The sequence below is a fragment of the Orcinus orca genome, chromosome 3, assembly GCF_937001465.1.
Source record: "Orcinus orca chromosome 3, mOrcOrc1.1, whole genome shotgun sequence".
NCBI lineage: Eukaryota > Metazoa > Chordata > Mammalia > Artiodactyla > Delphinidae > Orcinus > Orcinus orca.
Genome location: NC_064561.1, coordinates 94,260,960 through 94,283,732, shown reverse-complemented (window position 1 = coordinate 94,283,732; position 22,773 = coordinate 94,260,960). Strand labels below are relative to the sequence as shown.

General features: G+C 42.6%; 1 protein-coding gene across 1 annotated transcript in view; it reads left to right on the top strand.

Moving 5' to 3' along the window:
- Positions 1-18,442: 18,442 nt before the first annotated feature.
- Positions 18,443-22,773, top strand: part of MCC (MCC regulator of WNT signaling pathway) — a 430,805-nt gene continuing 426,474 nt past the window's right edge. Inside the window, exon 1 of the mRNA XM_004267446.4 lies at positions 18,443-18,615. Coding sequence (XP_004267494.2) covers positions 18,458-18,615 — 158 coding nt within the window. The 5' untranslated portion in view covers positions 18,443-18,457. The remainder of the gene's footprint in view (positions 18,616-22,773) is intronic.

Sequence of the window (22,773 nt, the reverse complement as noted above, 5' to 3'; positions counted from 1 at the left end):
AGGTAATTTTTGATTTCCTCTTTGATTTCTTCAGTGATCACTTCGTTATTAAGTAGTGTATTGTTTAGCCTCCATGTGTTTGTATTTTTCCAGATCTTTTCCTGTAATTGATACCTAGTCTCATAGCGTTGTGGTCAGAAAAGATACTTGCAGCGGCTTCTGATCAGAGAGGCTTTCCTGGTCATGGTAGAAGCAAAGTAGTTTTAAAACTGGTAACCAGGGCTTCCCTGGTGGTGCAGTGGTTAAGAATCCTGCCACTGCAGGGGACACGGGTTCGAGCCCTGGTCCCAGAAGATCCCACGTGCCACGGAGCAGCTAAGCCCGTGCACCACAACTAATGAGCCTGTGCTCTAGCGCCGGTGAGCCACAACTACTGAAGCCTGCACGCCTAGAGCCCGTGCTCCACCACAAGAGAAGCCACTGTAATGAGAAGCCTGTGCACTGCAACAAAGAGTAGTCCCCGCCTGCCGCAACTAGAGAAAGCCTGTACACAGCAATAAAGACCCAGTGTAGCCATAAATAAATAAATAAGTAAATAAATAAATAACCGGTAACCATAGCAGCAGCTTCCCAAATGGACAGGTGGCTTCCCGAACATAGAAAGAGGCAATAGGTCCCTTGGTGGCCTAGTTTTTTTTGGTTTTTTTTGTGTGTGTGTATGGTACGCAGGCCTCTCACTGTTGTGGCCTCTCCCGTTGCGGAGCACAGGCTCCGGACGCGCAGGCTCAGCGGCCACGGCTCACGGGCTGAGCCACTTCGCAGCATGCGTTATCCTCCCGGAGTTGGCCTAGTTTTATGCTATGACTCTCAGATTTATTTATTTTATTTTATTTATTTAGTTATTTATTTTTGGCTATGTTGGGTCTTCATTTCTGTGCGAGGGTTTTCTCTAGTTGTAGCAAGTGGGGGCCACTCTTCATCGCGGTGTGCGGGCCTCTCACTATCACAGCCTCTCTTGTTGCAGAGCACAGGCTCCAGACGCGCAGGCTCAGTAGTTGTGGCTCACGGGCCTAGTTGCTCCGCGGCATGTGGGATCTTCCCAGACCAGGGCTCGAACCCGTGTCCCCTGCATTAGCAGGCAGATTCTCAACCAGTGTGCCACCAGGGAAGCCCCTCAGATTTATTTTTGAGACCTCAAACTATAACTGATTTTATCAGTCTTCTCTACAATTCAATAGTGCTCTCTGGAAAATTCCTTTTCTATTTAAACTAGCAGAGGGAATTCCCTGGCAGTCCAGTGGTTAGGACTCCATGCTTTCACTGCCAAGGGCATGGGTTCAATCCCTGGTCAGGGAACTAAGATCCCGCAAGCCATGCAGCACAGCCAAATGAAAAGCAAAACAAAACTAGCAGAGAGATTCTGTTTACTGCAAGTGAATATGTCCAATCCAGATTGGAATTTTTCTTTTCATTTTATGGATGAAGAAACTAAGGCTTAGAGGTAAACCAGCTTTCTATGGGGAAAAAAATGCCCCCATTTGTAGCATTTGACACCATCTGTGGTAAATACTCCTACCATGGCTTATTTCAAGTCTCCAAAGGTTTAAAAACTTTTAGGCAAAATTCCTGAAAGTTTAACAATTGGCTCTTGCAAGCTGGCTCCTGTTCTAACACACCCCTGCTTACAAAATTTAAGTAACTTTCCCAAGGTACAAAGTCACTAAGTATTTAACAAAATGATTGAAAATAGAATGATATTTATTGTGCCTAAAAAACCATTATACTACAGAACGTTAATTAGAAATATTAAGGAATTCTAAAGAATGTTGTTAAAAGCAATAATGGAACTACATTTATATAAGAAAGCATCTATCTTTTTTAAAGATAACACTGAACTATTTCAAAGTGAAAAAAAAAAACATTATCAGGAGAGTTTTGGGCTGCCAGCATTTACACTAAACAGAAATTTACATCACATGGTATAAATGCTTCCAATGTGTTCACTTCAGAGATTTCATTAATGAATGTTGAGGCAGTAGTGGAGAAGTTCAGAGTGTTTTTAAGCTTTAGGTAGGATTGGGGTGAGTAGTCATTATCGATGTTATTACATGCACATGACATAAAGGGGATTTAAACAGCTTAAGACCATCAAAGTTGCAAGTGGAGCTTAAGGAATGAGGGAAATAATTCATAAATTGAAAAATTTAAAGTTGGTGCTTCTTGACTGCTGTGAAACTGAGTTTGTGGTTGAGGTAGTTATGCAACTGACCTACTAGAAAATTCCCGAAGACCAAAAGGTAAACGGAAACTGGGCTTTCTTCAAGCATGTTTAGATCATCATAGTATTGCTTTTCGACATTAAATGAGCCATAGAGAAACATATAGCGTACTTCCTATTTTTCTGGGGGGTTTGTGAAGAAATTTGTTGCTTAGTCTAATGAGCTGTACCTGGCCATTGATCGAGCCTCCTGATAGCAATGACGCCAGGCATTTATTTTTTAACCTCGCTGTGACTGTGACGACCCGGCCAGGGCAAACGGTTTTAGGTAAGTGCTCAGAAGAAAACTTAAAATGAGATGACAGATCTTATTTTTAAAATTTTGAGCAAAGAGCTAAATAATCTGCTAAAATAAGAGATAAATTGTGCAAGGCACAGAATAATGAACATTTCTTAGATCTTAGCATTCAAAAATTATAAGGTCCTACTGTATAGCACAGGGAACTATATTCAATATCCTGTGATAAACCATAATGGAAAAGAATATGAAAAAAAGAATGTATACATATATATAACTGAGTCACTGCTGTACAGCAATAATTAGCACAACATTGTAATTCACCTATACTTCAATAAAAAATAAATTTAAAAAATATTATAAGGCGAGAGAGGTAGGAAAGGGAAGTACAAAGGAAAGGAGGTGGGTAAAGAAAGATGTGAGTGGAAGGCTTAGACATGGGCCTTCTCCATCCATTGAACAAGCCCAACAAGCCGCTGCCCAGCTCCAGGCACTCCGGAGGCACTGCAGGAACCAGGGGTGGGCTATGTCCTCTCAGGGATTTATTGACAGGAAGACAGGATGAGTTCTCCTTCTCTAGTCAAGTGACCAAACAGGTTTTGCTTCTACACATTGCAGGGTAACAAATAAAGGTATAATAAGATAGAGATAGTTCTCAAATTTGCTATTTCTTTATGTGGAAAGGATATAATTCAAAAGGGACTAAGAATTTCTTAGAAGGTAATGTGGAGTTATATGAATCCTGTTCTTTCTCAGATATAATTGCTTTAGACACATTTGCCCTGGTTTCCTTCTATGAAGAAACCCTTATTGAGTAATTAGAAAATATTACTGCCTGACAAGTGAGAATAAATGTTAAGAAAATAGATATTTTAAAGATAAAAGTGAAGACCCAATTTTACCTTAAAATGCCACTGCTTTAAAGATAAACTAATTTGAATTCCTACATCAGTCAATAAGTCTTTTAAATCTTTTGTTTTAATATTTCTTCCACCCATCCTGATGTCTTCATTCCTCTGTCACCACCACAACCTCATGTTTATAGTATTATATTAGAATCTTAATGGTATGGAATACATTTCCCTACTTCCAGTCCTTCTCAGCCCAAATCTGAGAATGGAATTTTCTTTACGGGAAGGTTTAAAGTTTCAAATTCAATATCTTCAGTAGATATCGGGCTCCTCAGGTTATCTACTTCTTCTTGAATAAGGCTTGTGGTTTGTATCTTTTAAGGAATTTGACATTTGTTTCTGAAGGTGGAAGCTGATGCCATTGACTCAAGGTCTTTCTCCTTTTTTAATATAGGTATATACAGGAAGAATATTCCCCCTATATTACTGCTTTAGGTAATATTACTCCTTTAGCTGTATACCATAAAATTTCTTATGCTATGTTTTCATTTTTATTCAGTTAAAATTTTTCCTAATTTCACTTTAGATTTCTTTTTTGACTCATGGGTTATTTAAAAGTGTGTCACTTAATTTCCAAGTAGGGTTTTGTCCAGATAACTTTCTGTTATTGATTTCTAATTTAATTCCATTGTGGTCAGAGAACATACTTTGTACGTCTTTTGTTACTCTATCTTGATTGCAAACAGAAATTCAATCCCATATTTTTGGACTTGTAGGTTGTTTCTAATTTTTGTGCTATTAAGAACAATTCTTGGGCTTCCCTGGTGGCGCAGTGGTTGACAGTCCGCCTACTGATGCAGGGGACACGGGTTTGTGCCCCGGTCTGGGAAGATCCCACATGCCGCGGAGCGGCTGGGCCCGTGAGCCATGACCGCTGAGCCTGTGCGTCCAGAGCCTGTGCTCCGCAACGGGAGAGGCCACAACAGTGAGAGGCCCGCGTACCGAAAAAAAAAAAAAAAAAAAAAAAAATTCTTGGGGCTTCCCTGGTGGCACAATGGTTGAGAGTCCGCCTGCCAATGCAGGAGACACGGGTTCGTGCCCCGGTCCGGGAAGATCCCACATGCCGCAGAGTGGCTAGCCCGTGAGCCATGGCCGCTGAGCCTGTGCGTCCGGAGCCTGTGCTCCGCAACGGGAGAAGCCACAACAGTGAGAGGCCCACGTACCGAAAACAAACAAACAACAAAAAAAAACCCCACAATTCTTGGACGAAGATGAACTTGGAATCGTTGCACCCATTCTTTAGTATTTTCTTAGGTAAATTTCAAGAAGCAAAAATTCTGAGTCAAAGAGTGTTTACTTTTTATAGAATTTGTACATACTGTTAGGTGGCTTGTTTCATGCTTTCCTTCATATTCAATAATGTGCAAATACTTTCTTCAGATCAATTTTTTCTATAACATGTTGTTTCTGATTGCATAATTATTGATATACCAAATTGTATTTAATAATTCTCTCTTGTTGGACATCTTGGCTCTTTCTAATTTGGGACAAATTTCCATAATGCTTTAATAAATTATATTGTGGATCATTAGTTTCTGGGAAAATATTGACCTCATAAAATCAGTGATTTGGGAAAATTAGTCAGGGACTAGGTATCTGTTGAAGACATGGAATCAAATCAAATCTAACACCATATTAAAAGGATAATACATCGTTACCAAGAGGGGTTCATCTCAGGGGTCCAAAGTTAGTTTAGCATTCGAAAAGCCAATCAATGTAACTTACCATGTTAACAGACTAAAAAAGGAAAACAATATCATCATCTCAATAATGAAGAAAAGGCATTTGACAAATACCCGACTTCGATCCTGATAAAAACACTGCAAACTGGGAACAGAAGTAATAGCCTCAACCTGACAAAGGACATCTATGTACTGCTAACATAATGATGAAAGGCAAACTTCTTCCTGCTAAGATGAGGAAACAGGCAAGGATGTCTACTCTCACCACTCCTATTCCACATCATACTGGAGGTTTTCACCAGTCCACCAGGCAAAAAAGAGAAATAAAAGACATCGTGATTGCAGACGAAGAAGTAAAATTGTCTTTAATCACAGATGACTTGATCATCTATATAGAAAATCCTACGGAATCTATATATCTATATATTTACTAGAGCCAATAAGTAAGTTTAGCAAGGTTGGAAGATGTGTGGTCAATATACTAGCAACAAACAATTGGAAATTGAAATTAAAATAACAATACCATTTATGATCACATAAAACATGAACTACTTAGATATAAATATAAGAAAAAAATGTGGAAGACCTGTGCACTACAAATATAATGAGAGAAAGTAAAGAACTCCTGGGACTTCCCTGGTGGTCTAGTGGTAAAGAATCTGCCTTACAATGCAGGGGACACAGGTTTGATCCCTGCTCAGGGAAATAAGATCCCACATGGTGCAGGGCAACTAAGCCCAAGTGCCATAAATACTGAGCCCACGCGCTCTGGAACCCACGCACCACAACTACAGAGCCCATGTGCCCTGAAGCCTGTGTGCCACGACTAGAGAAGAGAAAACCTGCACGCCACAACTAGAGAGAAGCCCGCGTACCACAATGAAGAGCCCACGTGCCACAACGAAAGATCCCGTGTGCTGCAACTAAGACCCGACACAACCAAAAATTAAATAAATAAATAAATAAATAAATCTTTAAAAAAAGAAAATAAAGAACTCTTAAATGAATAGAGAAGAAATGCCATGTTTATGGATAAACATGGATAAAATATCAATTCTCCCCAATTTGCTATATAGGTATAACACAATCCCAATTAAAATCTCAGCAGACTCCTTTGTAGATGTTGACAGCTAATTCTAAAATTCATGTTGAAATGCAAAGGATGTAGAATAGCCAAAACAACTTTGAAAAAGAAGAACAAAGTTGGCTAATTTATACTCTCTGACTTCAAGTTTTAGTATAAAGTTACACTGATCAAGGTTGTGATATTAGAATTAAGAAGACAAATACATAAGTAGAACGGAATACAGAATCTAGCAATAGACCCACACACATATGCTTAATTGATTTTCAACAAAGATGCAGAGGCAATTAAAAGTATGAGGTTAATTGAGTAAATTATTTTGTATAGGATGCAGCCATTAAATTTTGCTGTAAAAATACATATGTCAACATAGTAACATGTTCATAACACATTAAGAGAAAACTATAGGGTCTAAAACCGTTTATGAATTATTCTATTTTTGAATAGGATCTATATTTTTTTCAAAAGGATACACAGATAAATACATGCATACACATACAATAGTGATTGTTAATAGTAGGAGCTTGGAATTGCTTATAATTTTAGTTTTGCTTTTAATGTTTATGCTTCTATTTTGTTTATTTATAATAGATATACACTGTAATAAAGACAAAACCAAAACATTAAAATGCTGTATAATTATTACATAAAGTGCAATAACAGTATTATTTGGGGGAAAAAGGGGGTTGTGTGTAATATAAAGAATGGAGGGCTTCCCTGGTGGCGCAGTGGTTGGGGGTCTGCCTACCGATGCAGGGGACACGGGTTCGTGCCCCGGTCCGGGAAGATCCCACATGCCACGGAGCGGCTGGGCCCGTGAGCCATGGCCGCTGAGCCTGCGCGTCCGGAGCCTGTGCTCCGCGACGGGAGAGGCCACAACAGTGAGAGGCCCGCGTACCGCAAAAAAAAAAAAAAAAAGAATGGAAATATATTCCATGTAATACAAAGAGAGATGGAGTTACAGATGGTCTTTTAGCTTTCTCTTTACTGGTTTCCAGGTTTTCTACATTGGACATATCTAGCTTTTAAAATATTACAAAGGCAAGGTAATCCATATTATCCATACTCGCAATAATTCTCTATAACTACCCGGCTAAAGATCTAACTTAATCTGATGTTAAGATCCTCCACGAACAATATGGCCCAGACTGACCTTTCTGACTTTCCTCTCTTCCCCAGCAAGTCCTCCTGTTCTCTGCTTCATTTACCTGGTTCTGTTCCCGGCACCCACCTCCCTCCCTTCCTCCACTGCTGTCCCTTCTTATTTGGGCCACGCTTCCTCCTCTGTACCTTTCTACTTCACCCCAAAGTTTGAAGTCAAGTTCCTGCTGTCTCTGAAACTTCTCTGAGAAATGCTTTTGTCAAGTTCTATCTGTGAATTCCTATGGCACTTCTGTCTTTCCCATACATTTGACGCTTAACCACGTTCTAGTTAAAGGATAAGCAAGCATTAGATTAATGGGGAGAATTTTGATTCCACAGTACTAATGTACGTGTTGACCCTATGCTATGGAGACTTAAGGTTCTGGAACTAGACTGTTGGGTTTTCAATCTTGGCTTTACCTTGTTAATAGGTGGTTGATCTTGGGGGAAAATTTTAACTTGCTTTATCTCAGTTATCTCTTTTAAAAATTGTATAAAAGAGAACTTATCTCATAGAGTTGATGTGGGGTAAATGAGTAGTACTGAAAAGTATTAGAATGTTTTTTGGAACATAGTAAGCACTCAGTAGATGTTAGCTATATTATTACAATGATTGTTTTTATTATCATCACAACCTTAGAACCAAGTCTCAGTCATATGTGTCCTTTTGGTAAACCTGGAAACTTAAGGGCTTAGAAAGCATTCTGAAATAACCCCTATATTTGAATTTCTAATATTTAGTTTCCTTAGTTAATTTAAGATTTCTCATATGCTATCTGTCTCCAAGCAGTATTTAGGCAGCAAATAAAGCTAGAATTTAGAGCTGATTGAAAAATTAAATGTCCATTGCAAAGCCCAATATTTGCCACGAGGTGGCGATAAAAGACTAGTCATGATTTTTATTTATTTTATTTTATTTATTTATTTATTTTTTTTTTAGTCATGATTTTTAAAATCAACTACAAAAAACATTCATAATTTAAAGAAAAGTTCCATATTTCACATTTACTTGCATGATTTCTAATTGCTCCCTCCTCAAATAGGGAAGAAGGAGAGAAAGGGAACCAGGAGTCAGAACTCTTCCTCTTTGAGACCAGGGGGCTTGTTCAGAGTTAGTATTTTAGGGACCTCCCTAGTTTGGCTGCACACCCTGGCGAGAAGCCTGACAAAGGTCCTGTTCTATCAGAAGCACTGCTTGCCTAACCTATGCACTCTGGGCATGAGGAATCTTGACTTTTCCATCACTTGCTGCCTAATAATAGGCGAAAGTCTTCTTTACCTGCAAGCTCCCTCTGGCTTAACTGTTCCATAGGTGAGAGCAATGCTGTGGTCTGACATGATAGGGCACGGGCATCCAGCAAGAAGACGGAGACAGAAATGAGGTTTAATGCTGGGGAGGTTGCCAGTGACTCATATGAGCAACCTGTCCAGGTTCAAGGGAAGGTCTAAGTCCTTAGGAGTCAGTGCTGTAATATGAAAATACAAAATTCTCTTAGTCTCTGTATCTGCAGGTCCTAAACATTCAGATTTAAAATATGGGATTGTCCACTGTATTTAAAGTTTTTGAATATATTCTCCCCGAGATGGCTGCCACCAGTCTTTCTTTTTTTTTTTTTTGGCCATGCCACGCAGCTTACAGGATCTTAGTTCCCCGACCAGGGATCAAACACCAGGCCCACGGTAGTGAAAGCACCAAGTCCTAAATACTGGACTGCCAGGGAATTCCCCACCGGTCACTTCTTGCCAAGGAACAGCTCCTCTCTGCACCAACAGGAGGAATGTCTGTATGGCTCTGGCTGCTGCCTGTGCCTGCCACAGGTGTGGAGCTCAGAGAGAATCACATCCCATCCTCCTTTTGCTGGGGAGTAACTTCCAGATCCAGGTCAAGCCTCCAATTGGTCTAAACATAGACTCCATTCTCCTGCAATACTATAAATGTTCTCTACGGATGCCACTTCTCAGGAGGATTCGTTATTATTACTGTGGTAAAAACATCAAAAAACATAAAATTTACCATTTTTAAATACACAATTCCGTGGCATTAAGTATATTCACAAATTGTGCAACCATCACCACTACCCATTCCCAGAAGTTTTTCATCATCGCAAACAGAAAATCAGTGCACATTGGACTAAACCTTCCCATTACCTCCTCCCTCGGGGGGTTACTTGTAAGCAGTTTTGGTGCCCACAAAACCTGCAGCTGTTTTTACACCTCTTTTAAAGGACTTTGTTATTTCATTTCTTTAACAGACATTTATGAGGCAACCATACTGGGTGAAATCAAATAAATACCTGAAGGAACCTGCAGCGAAGGAGCTTGTAATGAACTGATATAGAGACATAGATAAATGATATCAGCGCAGTGTGATAAACGCTATGAGAAAGGAAAGAAGAGAACTGGCTAGAGATCTAGTGTTTATGGAACACAAACTGTCAGACTGCACCAAAGTGATTAGGCATTTCATTTCTCTTCATAATAACCCTGTAAAGTAGTTACTGTTACCCCATTTTTCAGATCAGGAATCTGAAATCTAGAAGGATCTAGCAGTTTGCCTACAGGAGCTCAGTAGCTCAGGGTGCAGTAGAGGGGGCAAGCCCTAAACAGACAGTTAGGAGTTCTGGGTGCCAATCCAGACTGTGTAATTGACCAGCTTCATGCATATAGGTGTGTGCTCACAGTTTCCTGGGCCTTAGTTTCCTTTGTATAAAATGGCAGAATTACACTAGTAGACCTCTTAGGACCTTTTCATCGAAAGAAGAAAAAGACTGAGTGACTACTGGAGAGTTCTAGTCGCAGATCTGAAGAGGAAACAGACTGAAGAGAATTCTGTACCTCTGGACTCAATGCGGGAGTGTCCCAGAGCTGAGACCCCATTAGCTGGGTAGATGGGGCTTTGAGACCACAGATGTATGGCTTTTAGATCAGTTTGGGACTCAAGACTGCTTAACAGAGGAGGTTGGACTTGGTCTGGTAAATTTTGTTGAGTTATTAATTTATGTTTTCTGCCTCAGTTTTCCATTTTCTTTATGCCGTATTCAGACAGTTAGCCAAACTCCCCCCCTTGCCCCAGGAGAGGACTAAGGCAGGGTGGTTTGTATTCAAACCCACCCAGCTAGGGGATTGTATGGAGGGAGCAGAGGGAAACAGTAATAGGAGAGGACTGAAGATGTAGGTCTTGGATGAGATTCCTCCAGGCTGGGAGGGAGAGTAGATACTAGGTGGATTCTCAGAAATGCACCTAACTCTGTCCTGGCACTGCTGATGGGGTGGAGATGGAAAATTCTCAGATACAAGTGTACATAAAGTGGAGTGTGGGCAGAAGGGACTGTAGCCTCACTTATGTAGCAAATATGGGTAGATCTCCCCATATACATAGCAGAGTATGATGCTCCCAGGCCTTGACCAATGCTTTGCTCTCTGCTGGAGAGGTCCTCCTTTCTTGTCTACTTGTTGACTTTGTGTTGTCGGAGCAAAATTGCAGCAAAGTTAAACAGGCAAGGAAGACCTAATCCAAAGCTATTGCAATTGAGGAGAGGATCCAGAACCAAATCTTAACTCCACTGAAACAAAGGGCAGGAGGGTTTTTAAGAGCAAAATGAGCTAGTGGAAGAGTGCTTGGGGACTTTAGAAGGGGGCTAATCAATGGGATGTGTCCAGCACATTGAGTTATTCCTGATTATGTAAATGGTTTTCTCTGTGATGAGGCCATGTGTTTGCCAGTTGGTACCATAGAAGTTAGGCTTCTCCCTCCCACAGAGAGTGGGTATGGGGGTGCCATATTCCTGATGATTACATTTCAAAGGAATGGTTCCCAGGTCCTTGAGAAATACAGTCTTGGGTTGTAAAACTGGCAAGCCGCTTTTAAGAAGGTTTACATCTCAAAGGGCAGAGAAAAAATTTACAATTACAAGTTTTCTAAAGAATTGCTCTAAGAAAAGTGAGGTCAGGGCCTAGAGTCAGAAGCAAGCCTTTCTAAAGTCGCCAAGCTGAGGGGAACCTTAAGGCCATTTGGTCACTTATTTTTATTTAAATTAATTTATTTTATTTACTTTTTGGCTGCATTGGGTCTCCGTTGCTGTGTGCGCAGGCTTTCTCTAGTTGTGGCGAGCGGGGGCTACTCTTTGTTGCAATGTGCAGGCTTCTCATTGCAGTGGCTTCTCTTGTTGTGGAGCACGGGCTCTAGGCACGCGGGCTTCAGTAGTTGTGGCATGTGGGCTCAGTAGTTGTGGCTTGCGGGCTCTAGAGCACAGGCTCAGATGTTGTGGCGCACGGGCTTAGTTGCTCTGCGGCATGTGGGATCTTCCCAGACCAGGGATCAAACCTGTGTCCCCTGCATTGGCAGATAGATTCTTAACCACTGAGCCACCAGGGAAGTCCCTATTTTTTTAATTAAATTTTTTTTTTTTATTTTTGGCCACGCCACATGGCTTTGTGGTTATCTTAGTTACCCAAACAGGAAATAAACCCGGGAGTCCTAACCACTGGACTGCCAGGGAATTCCCGGTCACTTATTTTTAAATTCCATTTTTTTGTCACTGAAAATATAACACGTCTCCTGAGTCTCTTTCTTTCCCCATCCCTAATTTTTTACTTCAAAATCTATAGAAATTCTGATTCTTGTTCATGCATCCATCACCAGTATATGGAACTGAACTGCAAGTATTGATTTATATATTTGAGATACTTGGTTTTATTTTTGTTTGTTTGTTTTGCGGTACACGGGCTTCTCACTGTTGTGGCCTCTCCCGTTCCGGAGCCCAGGCTCCGGATGCACAGGCTCAGCGGCCATGGCTCACGGGCCCAGCTGCTCCGCAGCATGTGGGATCTTCCCGGACCGGGGCATGAACCCGTGTCCCCTGCATCGGCAGGCGAACTCTCAACCACTGCGCCACCAGGGAGGCCCCTATTTGAGATATTTGAAGCAGGGATGGTATCTTATTCCATCAGTACTGTCATGATCACATGGTTGGAAATGCAGAAAAAATATTTGCTAAACTATGTCTTACCAATTCATACAGGCTATTCCGACTGTTTTCACTGACTGACCTTTCCATCAAACTGGCTAATTACATCAATAAATGCACTTGCTTTCCCTCACCTGTTTACCACATATGACTCCGATTGGTGCTGTGTTTGTTAGAGGCTTGTTATTTATATTGGTTTTTAAAATATTTCCTCCTAAATACCTTTGGTATGGGGGAAGAAAAGTACACATTTAGATGCTAAAAACCTCCTCTGTTTTTATGACATCTTATTAATTTGATGTGACATTGGGCTCTGATGCCAGTAAAGCGTTGGCACAAATACATGCTACTAAGTCTGGTTCATGGTGTCTCACATTTTTGAGTATCCTCCACGTTTAAGATTTTTGTTTATACACATAGAGCTTTGGAATGATGTCATTAATAAATTGTATCTCTAGTTCTCTCATGGAAAAGGTCGTGCCTCTACAAGGCCACTGAATCAGTTGATTGAATTAACCTTGAGTTAAATTCAATTCAGTTAAGAAAGCCCAAACTGCCACGATTAACCATTTCTCATTCTGTGTATCTGCTTAAAGGAGAAAACAATAATCTAACAAAGATAATCATCACACTCCACTTTTTCTCAAGGAGAAAGTTCATTGTATGCACATGGCAATCATTAAACAAAGGAGATAAAATTCAATACATTTATGATAAATCATAAGATAATTATCTTACAATAAAAAAAAACTACCATGAAAACGAAGTCCTTACCCACAGATAAAAGAGATAGGCTGGCTAAGAGATGTCAACTTTCTCTAAATCTGAGTCTAGGCGGAAATATGAGCAAATTATTCCTTTTTCCAGCTGTGCTACTGTGGACAGTTATTTCATGCCATTTGACATATGTTTTTCAGTGCCCTCATCTGTAAAATGGGAATAAAACCACCTGCCTCTTAAGTTTGATGTAAGAATTAAATAAGACACTGTTTAAAGCACTTAAGAAAAATGATTGGTGCGTATTAAATTCTCAGTAAATACTAGTCATTATTAATTTCATTGTTAATTAGAGAGGAAAGGGCCTGAGAAGATAGGTAAAATGTCATAGCCCAATGCCTACTGGAGAGATGTGGGGATCAGGAAGTCCCAGGGGTTCATGGTTCCCTCAGTCAGTCGTGACATTTCTCTTTCTCCTCCAGACATTTCCCTTGCCTTTTCTCTTGGAGAAACCCACAAAGGTGCTCAAACTTCTAAATCCCACTTTTATTTCCTTATTAATCACAGATCTCTAGGCCTCAGCCTGCTTTCTTCTCTTCATAACTGCCACTACCCATGTTGTCCCTGGATGTCTTGTTCCTTCCAAGATGCTAGAGTTGGGGTATGAACTCCCCACCTCCTTCATTCATTTCTGGTTGGAAAGTATGAGACTCCCACAGTGGCATATAAGCATAAGGGAGGATAGCTTATGTAGTAAAAATGAAAGTCAACATGGCTTGCACTGGAGCACAGGGGCAAGGGAAGAAGCAGGAGAGAAGGGGTCAGATCATGGAAGGCCTTGAAGGTTTCGCTGGCAGGCAGGATTTTATCCTGAGGGCAAAGGTGAGTCAATGCGGTACAGTTTAAGCCTGGAGGGGCCTGATCACATTTTCATTTTATACTGAGGACTTGGGTTATAGCATTGAGAATGGGTTGGAAGGCCAGATTATTTGAAAGACATAATAGGAGCCTCTTTAAAAGCTGTGGTAATGGGGATAGAGAAAAGAGACCAATATGAGGAGATATTAAGGAGGTAGATTCACCAGGACGTGGTGGCTCACAGGAGGTGGGAAGTGAGGGGCAGAGGGAGGCAAGGACTCTGGGGTTTCTGGCTTGGAAGACTAAGTGAATGATGGACATAATAAGAGGAGCCAGCTGTGAAGAAAGAGAATAAGGCGGAAAAGGCAAGCAAATGGGCTCTCTGCTAGAGCCTGCAGAAGGAACATGGCCCTGCTGCCACTTCGATTTTAGCTCAGTGAGACTCATCTCAGATTTCTTTCTTTGTTTTTTAAAAATATTTATTTATTTATTTATATAGCTGTGCTGGGTCTTAGTTGCGGCATGTGGGATCTAGTTCCCTGACCAGGGATTGAACCCAGGCCCCCTGCATCGGGAGCGCAGAGGCTTAACAGCTGGACCACCAGGAAAGCCCCTCATTTCAAATTTCTGACCTTCAGAACTGTAAGATAATATATTAGTGCTGTTTTAAGCCAGTCAGTTTGCGATAATTTGTTACAATAGTAATAGGGAACCAATATAGGCCATTTTAGCTCCAGAGCTTTCTGTGAGGTCAGACAAGGATGCGCTGGGGCCTACATCATAGCGTGACTTCTCCCTCTTTCCACGCTGCTCCCTTCACCTCCTTTCCACACATGTTGGGGCACCAAGGGCACTCCCAAGTAAGCATCCTGCACGTGAAACTCTGTCTTGGAGTCTGCTTCCCAGAAAACCAACCTGGGACAAATTGTAAAAGCTCATGTTAACTTCCTATGATTGTAAATATATGACTAACAAATATAGTAAAGCTTATCATTGTTATCCCTTTTCAGTGTCACTCAAAAAGTATAATGCCTAACATGAATTGCACTGGCCCTGATATTAAGACAATGTGAAGTAAACATGAAGAACATGAGCTTGACAGGAAGATATGAGTTCAATTCCAGCTCCTTTACTTGGTCACATTACTTAAACTTTTTGGATTTAATTCCCCTCACTTGCCATCCCCTGCCCCATAAATAGGAATGATAAACACTTTCCCCCACTAGGTAGCATTAGAGTATTTAAACACCGTTACTGATCTATGACAAGGGCTCAATGAAAGATAGTCAAGCCCCCTCAACTCTACCTCACTGTTATAATTGATGCTCCAGGTGGCGGAGGCAAGTCACCACTAAACTACATGATTCTGCTGTCAAAATGTGTGCTTCAAGCTAGGAGGGGTCTGGGAGATCAGTGTGACCTGGGGAGGTGAAGGAAGGCTTCTTGAGGGATATGGGAACTTAGCTGGGCTAATAAAAACACCTGAAAGAGAGAAGGGCCGGGACAAAGCACCATAGGGATCCTCATTTCCAGCTCTAGTGTATAGTTCTAGTTCAGGTAAACAGAATTTGGAAGCGCAAGTACCAGATAATCAAGTTTGCACAGTGCTGCTCTTGTTTTAGTTGTTTTAACTGGCAACGTTAGACATGGAAGACAGTATATCTTGTAATGTATACAGTGTATTTTGATCTGTTTTACATAAGTATGAAGTATTATTATAACCAAGAGGAATCTGAGAAGGAAAAAAACTGGATAAGGACAACAATGTTGAGCTATGTACTCATCTCAAATAAATGCATAAAACCTTTGAAATTATGACATAACCAGTACTGTTAGATTTATGGTTATGGGTATTGCTCTCATTCCAAGCTCCTACTTTACATTTATCAACTTTATATTCATATGGCATCTCTATTTTCAACGTCTTAGAAATTTCTCCCTTTCCTAGTAACCTTTTCAGCTGAAATTTCATATGCTTCATATTAGCTCAGAAGGAAATTTTTTTTTTTTTTTTGGCTATGTTGGATCTTTGTTTCTGTGCGTGGGCTTTCTCTAGTTGCGGCGAGCGGGAGCCACTCTTCATCGCGGTGCATGGGCCTCTCACTGTCGCGGCCTCTCCTGTTGCGGAGCACAGGCTCCAGACGTGCAGGCTCAGTAGTTGTGGCTACAGGCCCAGTTGCTCTGCGGCATGTGGGATCTTCCCAGACCAGGACTCGAACCTGTGTTCCGTGCATTGTCAGGCAGACTCCCAACCATTGCGCCACCAGGGAAGCCCCAGAAGCAAATTTTTTTTCTGGTAGGTTGAACCTATCTGTTCAGCCATTTCTGAGTTACTCAAGCATGAACAAATGTTGTTTAGGAAATTTGTCGAGATCCACTTTTTATGTGTTCAGATTTAATTCAAGATGGTTTAAACTTAAATCCCCAGAGCTGTCATGCACGTATTCTCTCAGGAGAAAAACATCCTTTGCTTTGAGATATAATTGGTTGAGGTTTACACTCCACTTTCTGTGTAAATGGAGTTTGGTTATGAAGAGATCTACTCAGATCCTGGAAAACCTTTTGGGTTTCCAGACCCTCCATGCATATTTATAAGAATGCTTTTTTTCTTTTTTTCCCCCCAAATTATCAACTTTCTAGGAGAACTTGAAGGTAACAACTCCTATCTGGCTGTTTACTGTCAGAAAATAATAAAATCTTATTTATGAAAAATTGGAAAAATAAAGATTTTAAATATTTATTGAAACTTGGGCATTAGTCCTTGTTCAGTTATAGACAGCACTATATGTATTGCTAACAGCATCTTTTAAGCAAATATTATTGGGTATATTGATAAGACTTTTCTAAGATGGCATACTATTCATCATAAGATTTTAAGTGCTCTGAAATACTGGGAACTTACAAAATTAAAAAGAACTAAAGTAGGAATAGGTGGATGGGGTAGAGACAAGAGAGAAGAGGGCAGAGACACCTTCCTCATGACCTGGCAGACAGTCTCAAAACATATGAATGTATCCTAGTTATCTATTGTTGCGTGACAAATCACCTCAAAACTTATGACTTAAAACAATAATCCTTTTAATATCTCTGGGGGTTGGCTGGGCTCAGACAATTATTGCTCAGGGTCTCTCATGCATTTGCAGCTTCTAGGGCTAGCATCCTCTGAAGGCTCACTCACTGACTCACTCAGGTGTAGCACCTGGGCTGGGAAGCCTCAAACACCTAAGGCTCCTTGGGCATCTCTTTCTGTCTTTACATGGTCTCTCCACATGGTTTCTCCAGCATGGTAGCTTCAGCATAGCCAAACATTTTTCAAGGTGGTTCAAGGCTTCAAAGATCCGTGTCCCAAGTGAGACAGCCAAATGGAATCTGTATTTTCTTTTCTAACCTGGCCTCAGAAATCAAGTCACAAAGGTCCACTCAAGTTGGACGGGAGGAGACAGACTCCACCTCTTGATGAGAGGTGCGCCGAAGAATCTACAGATGTGTTTTAAAACTTCCACAGGATTTCATAGACCTCTGGCAGAGTCTGGGACAGAATAGTGAGTCATTCACTAAACCACAAATTAGTTCATTGTGGTTCCTTTTCTGCTGTGGTAGAAGGATACTGCCATGTTTAAGGGCTCCTGCTCTGGAGTTAGAATGCCTGCCTGGGCTTGCCTCTGCCCTTACGCTTACGAAGCTTGAAACCTTAAACAAGTTCCGGTGCCTCAGTTTTCTTATAAGTTGGAGATAATGAGAGCTAACGTTTATTGAGCACTTAGTAGGTGGCAGGCATTGTCATAAGTGCATTATATACTATCTTATTTTATCACCAAGATAACTCCATGAGGTAGCTACTTTACCTCCTAAATCATAGGGTTGACAATAATAAAGACATCTTTCAGGTGTGTCTGTGGTGTGGATCAAATGAGACTTATTACTTTCCCTCTTGACGTTATTAAACCTGATGGGGCAAATTCTAGTGATGCCAGGTCAGGAGGGTGAGCCATTTCCAGAAATGGACCAAATGTGCACAATGCCACGTAGGAGCGCAGACTGTTCCCAGTCTAGTGCGGAAGACCCAAGGAGGATTAGATTTCTTGATAGGAGTTAAAAATGCATAAAAGATCAGTCATTCCGGGTCTTACTTGGGGTTACGGGTACAGAATCCAGCGCAGTCCAGCAGAGTAGGACCACGAGCCCCGCTTTGAGTTTGCAAAAACGGAAGCGTTTATCTTTTTCCTGAAAAAGAAATCCATGACTTGGGGCAGTGAAAAGAGTTCTGGCCAGAGAACACGCTCCCTCAGCCTGCAGCGTCCGCAGGTGTCGAGAGCCCGCTTCTTAGCCGGATGCACGACGCTGACACCCTACCCGGGCGGCCTCCCCTCGCGTCCCCGTCGCCACCCTCAGTTCCCTGACTCCAAGAGCCTCCTCCCCCTCCTCCCTCTTCCCTAAGGTGCCTACTCCCGCGACTGCAGAGCGCCCATCTTCCCAGGCCGGGCAAAACCCGGAGAGCTGGAATCCCTCTCCTGGAGCGCCCGGGCGGCCACTGGGCATGCTCAGTCGTCAGGCAGGTTCGGGGCCGCGAGCGCGTGTGCGCCTCGCAGATTCCTCCCGCGGCCGCGCGTCCTCCGCCTCCCGAGCAAGGAGCGGGCGCATGATGGCGGCGGCGGCGGCTGGGAGCGCCAGCAGCGGCAGCAGCGGCGGCGGCGGCGGCGGCAGCAGCAGCAGCGACACGTCCAGCACCGGCGAGGAGGAGAGGATGCGGCGCCTCTTCCAGACGTGCGACGGCGACGGCGACGGCTACATTAGCAGGTACTCGGGGAGGTCCGCGAAACAGGCTGGGGCGCGATCAGCCTCTCGGCGCTGCCCTTGACCTCTCCTCTGCCCCCTCGTCCCCAACTTCCAGCAAGTTGCTCAGAAGCTCACGCGAAAAGTTGCCTGCGACTCTGAGAGCGCGTCGCCAGCTCGGCCACTGAGGCCGAGGGGCTGCTCTGCTTGTCTTCTGGAGGTGCCAGTTGGTCCAACTTTTCCCAGCGCCGTCTTTGTCTGGGCATTGGGAGACATCTCTTTCGGATGGGAGTTCCCCCCCGGAGCCCGGAGCGCTCCTGCCTGTGGGGAGACGAGTTATGGCCACTTGTTCCCGATAGAAGAGGCTGTCCTACAGATGTGGGTGTCAAGATGCTGGGCCACCAGGCAGCGATCTTGTCCGGTTGCTCGGTGGACAGACCCGGGGCCGGACCAGGATAGGGATGCGCTCTCAGTGACAGAGTTGACCATGAAAACAAGCTGTGAAAAACTTTCGTGTGGCACAGAGACCCTGCGTTCCCAACTTCGGAGTCCAAAGAATGGGCATAGTTTGCCGCTCAGTACTGATTTAATAAACCTATTAGCCTGAGGGGAACGAAGCGCCCAGGTGCAAACTAGGGGTTTAGAGGTGAGGCTGGAAATAGACCCTACGCCCTAGCCCGGCTCCGCGCTCTAACCAGGTGAGCCTCCGGAGGGGTCTCGGGGCGCCTCTGCGCGACCACTCCTAGCCCTCGCTGTGCTTGCCTCCAGCTCCCCTTCAGGGGCGGTGTTGCAACGTCAAGCGGCAGGGCTTGGCAAAATAATTACTTCTGCCCAAATTTTTATCACTTATCAGACACTGATGGTGAAGAAGGTAATCGTAATGTTTTCTGGTATGCTTATATGAAAGGTCGACACCGGGCGCTGAAGCCTGTACGCGCCGAAATGTGAATTGCCTTCAAAGGCGTAGGCATCCTGAATTGTGTACTACATCTTTCTTTAGCCTTTGTCTTGGTGATGCCGAAGATCCTCTGAAAATTCCAGGATGCCTCCTGCAGTTTGTCCTTGCCTACATAGAGAAAAAAAGAGTGGGGAATCCCTCCCCACCCCCAAATTAAAAAAAAAAAATCTCTGAAACAGGTGGTTTGACATGTAAAAGAATTTGACAGTTAAAGAATTAATTATTTATTTGGGACTTCACTCAATTATGATAATTCTTAGCTGAACTTTATTACTTTTCTGAAGTTTCATTGGGAAACATTAGAAAGATATCAGAAAACTGTATGGAGTAATTATGTTATGAAATGGAAAAAAATATGTAACTCTAGTTGACCTCATATAGATTTTTATCTGGAAGTCTTTCCCAGTTTTGGTTCTGGGTTAAAAAAATTTCATCCTATAGTTTAGGATTTGGGGTTTTTTAACTTTATTTATTTATTTTTGGCTGCGTTGGGTCTTCATTGATGCGCGCGGGCTTCCTCTAGTTGCTGAGAGCGGGGGCTACTCTTCGTTGCGGTGCGCGGGCTTCTCATTGCCGTGGCTTCTCTTGTTGTGGAGCACGGGCTCTAGGCATGTTGGCTTCGGTAGTTGTGGCTCTCGGGCTCAGTAGTTGTGGCTCACGGGCTTAGTTGCTCCGTGGCATGTGGGATCTTCCCGGACCAGGGCTTGAACCTCTGTCCCCTGCATTGGCAGGCAGATTCTTAGCCACTGCGCCACCAGGGAAGTCCCGTTTAGGGTTTTTTTGTTGTTGTTTTCCTACTTGAAAAGCCGTTATCTCATTTGCAATAATAAAAACTATTTACATTCTTCATGTTAGAATGCAAAAAGAATTTAATTTCACATGGGCAAGAGTGCATATAGAAAACTAGCAAAATTCTCTGCTTTCCTCCCACTAATCCTATTAATATGTTGCTTTACCTGAACTACACTTTCTGTGTAAATGCTCATATTGTTTTGAATGGGGGCTATATGAGCACTGAAGGATAATGAATTCTTTTTTTTTTTTTTTTTTTTTTTTTTTTGCGGTTCGCGGGCCTCTCACTGTTGTGGCCTCCCCCGTTGCAGAGCACAGGCTCCGGACGCGCAGGCTCAGCGGCCATGGCTCACGGGCCCAGCCGCTCCGCGGCATGTGGGATCTTCCCGGACCGGGGCACGAACCCGTGTCCCCTGCATCGGCAGGCGGACTCTCAACCACTGCGCCACCAGGGAAGCCCGGATAATGAATTCTTTAAGCACAGTTTGAGAACTTTGTTTTGGAGGGTGAAGCATTGTGAGGGCATGATGTTAAAGAAGGAATTTTAGATGAAGGTAGAAACCTGCTGGGGCAAAAGTGGGAAAAAATGTTATCCTTCCTTGAGCCACATCACTTTAATATATCTGCTTGAAAGTTGGAAGGCATGTGCAGTAGTGGACCCAAAGCCAAAACTTTAGCTGTGGGCAGAGTTGCCCTGGAAGTTATTTTTAGGCTGTGACAGAATTTCCATATAGGAGTAGTTCAGGGATGGCAATCTCATTGAGAGCAGGCACCAGAGAACTTGTCTAGAAGTGTGTTTACATAGCAAGCACAGTTTTATTGGAATATATGTTTATTTGGTATGCTTGAGGAATGGAGTTAATGAAAATAATGACTTCCTTTCCAATGTCACTCCTTCGTGCTGCCCCTATTTAATGACTTTACTGACCACTGTACAGTGGGAGATAAGGTGTGGAATGCTGTGAATTTTCTCTTTTATTAAACATGAGAGTTGGGCTTTCTGCTTTAAAACCTTGAAAACCTTGAATTCTTCTAAAGATGTCAAGTTTATGCTAATCATAAATAGCTGTATCCTTTAGGATTTCAGTTTGTCTATAATAGAATCACAAATAAGTGTTGACTGTCACACCTAGAAGTCTTGAGGTGGGCCATCCACGCTGAGGCAGCAGCTCCAGAGTGGTATCAATGTCCACCTTCCTTGTATCTTTCTGCATTGCATTCTTCACATGGAGCATTCATCCTCATGGTTATCTCGCAGTCCTAAAATGATTGCTGTGTCTCCAACTTCATCTCCAAGTTCTAGGGAGGGAAGGTGTAAGAGGAAGCTGAAATGAATGCTGCCTGTATCATCAAAGCACAGCTTTCCCAGATCCCTAAATTGACATCATGTTGGTCAAACTACATCACTGTACCATGCCTACTTGCAGTAGAGTTTAAGGAAGTATATCATCCAATTGGGTACATCGCCTCCTATACAAAAGCTGAGTTCTGTTATTAAGAGCGGGAAATGGATATTGGGTAGGCAAGTAGCAACCAACACGTATAATAAAATTCCCCATGTTAACCTAAATTCAACTATATTGGCTCCAGTCCTTTTACCTAGCCATTATCCTCAAACAGGAGTGAGCTGGAGATGTTATATTTGGAGGAAGGATGAGTGGAAGAGAGACTGAGGCCATTGGGGAAATATCAGGGTACATCATTTCAGGAAGCAGGGAGGTAAAAGTTAGGGCTTTGTGTCTTAAATATCCCCTTGGCTCAGCCTTCCCCATCAAACTGACAAAAAGGGTATTAGCTAGCTGGAGGTTCCTGGAGTTGCTACTTCTGCCCTGGAGCTTCCAGCCTGCCAGAGGGACCCAGAATCATTTCCATGGATACTTAGGTGGAGCAGACAACTACCGTCAGGTGGAGCCAAGCCATAGCTTGGACAGTGTGACCACAGCAGGCTCTTCTGGTGCATTTATTAACCTTACAGTGAGTTTTGGGAGCCCTATATATCATGTTGTAGGAGATGGTGGTTTTACTCTATTTGTTGAAATTAATTTCCCTTTGGAATTTTAAAGCTTCTTGTTTTTATCCTTCAGTTTAAGAAACTGTTGAACATTTTGACAAATATCTAAAACCAACACTTAACATTTATATCTAGTCCCCAAGCCTCAGCTTAAACATTGTTGCCTTAGAGAGAACTTCCATGACCACTGTATCAAAGTGTTAGGGAATTCCCTGATAGTCCAGTGGTTAGGACTCAGTGCTTTCACTGCCGAGAGCATGGGTTCAATTCCTTGTTCGCGGAACTAAGATCCCACCATTGGCTTTCTTCCAAAGCACTCTTTACAACTTGTTATTGCATTTCTATTTATTACTTTGCCCATTTATTGTCATTCTCCCATTGGCCTTCATGAGGGCCAGAATCATGTCTGTTTTATTAAAAC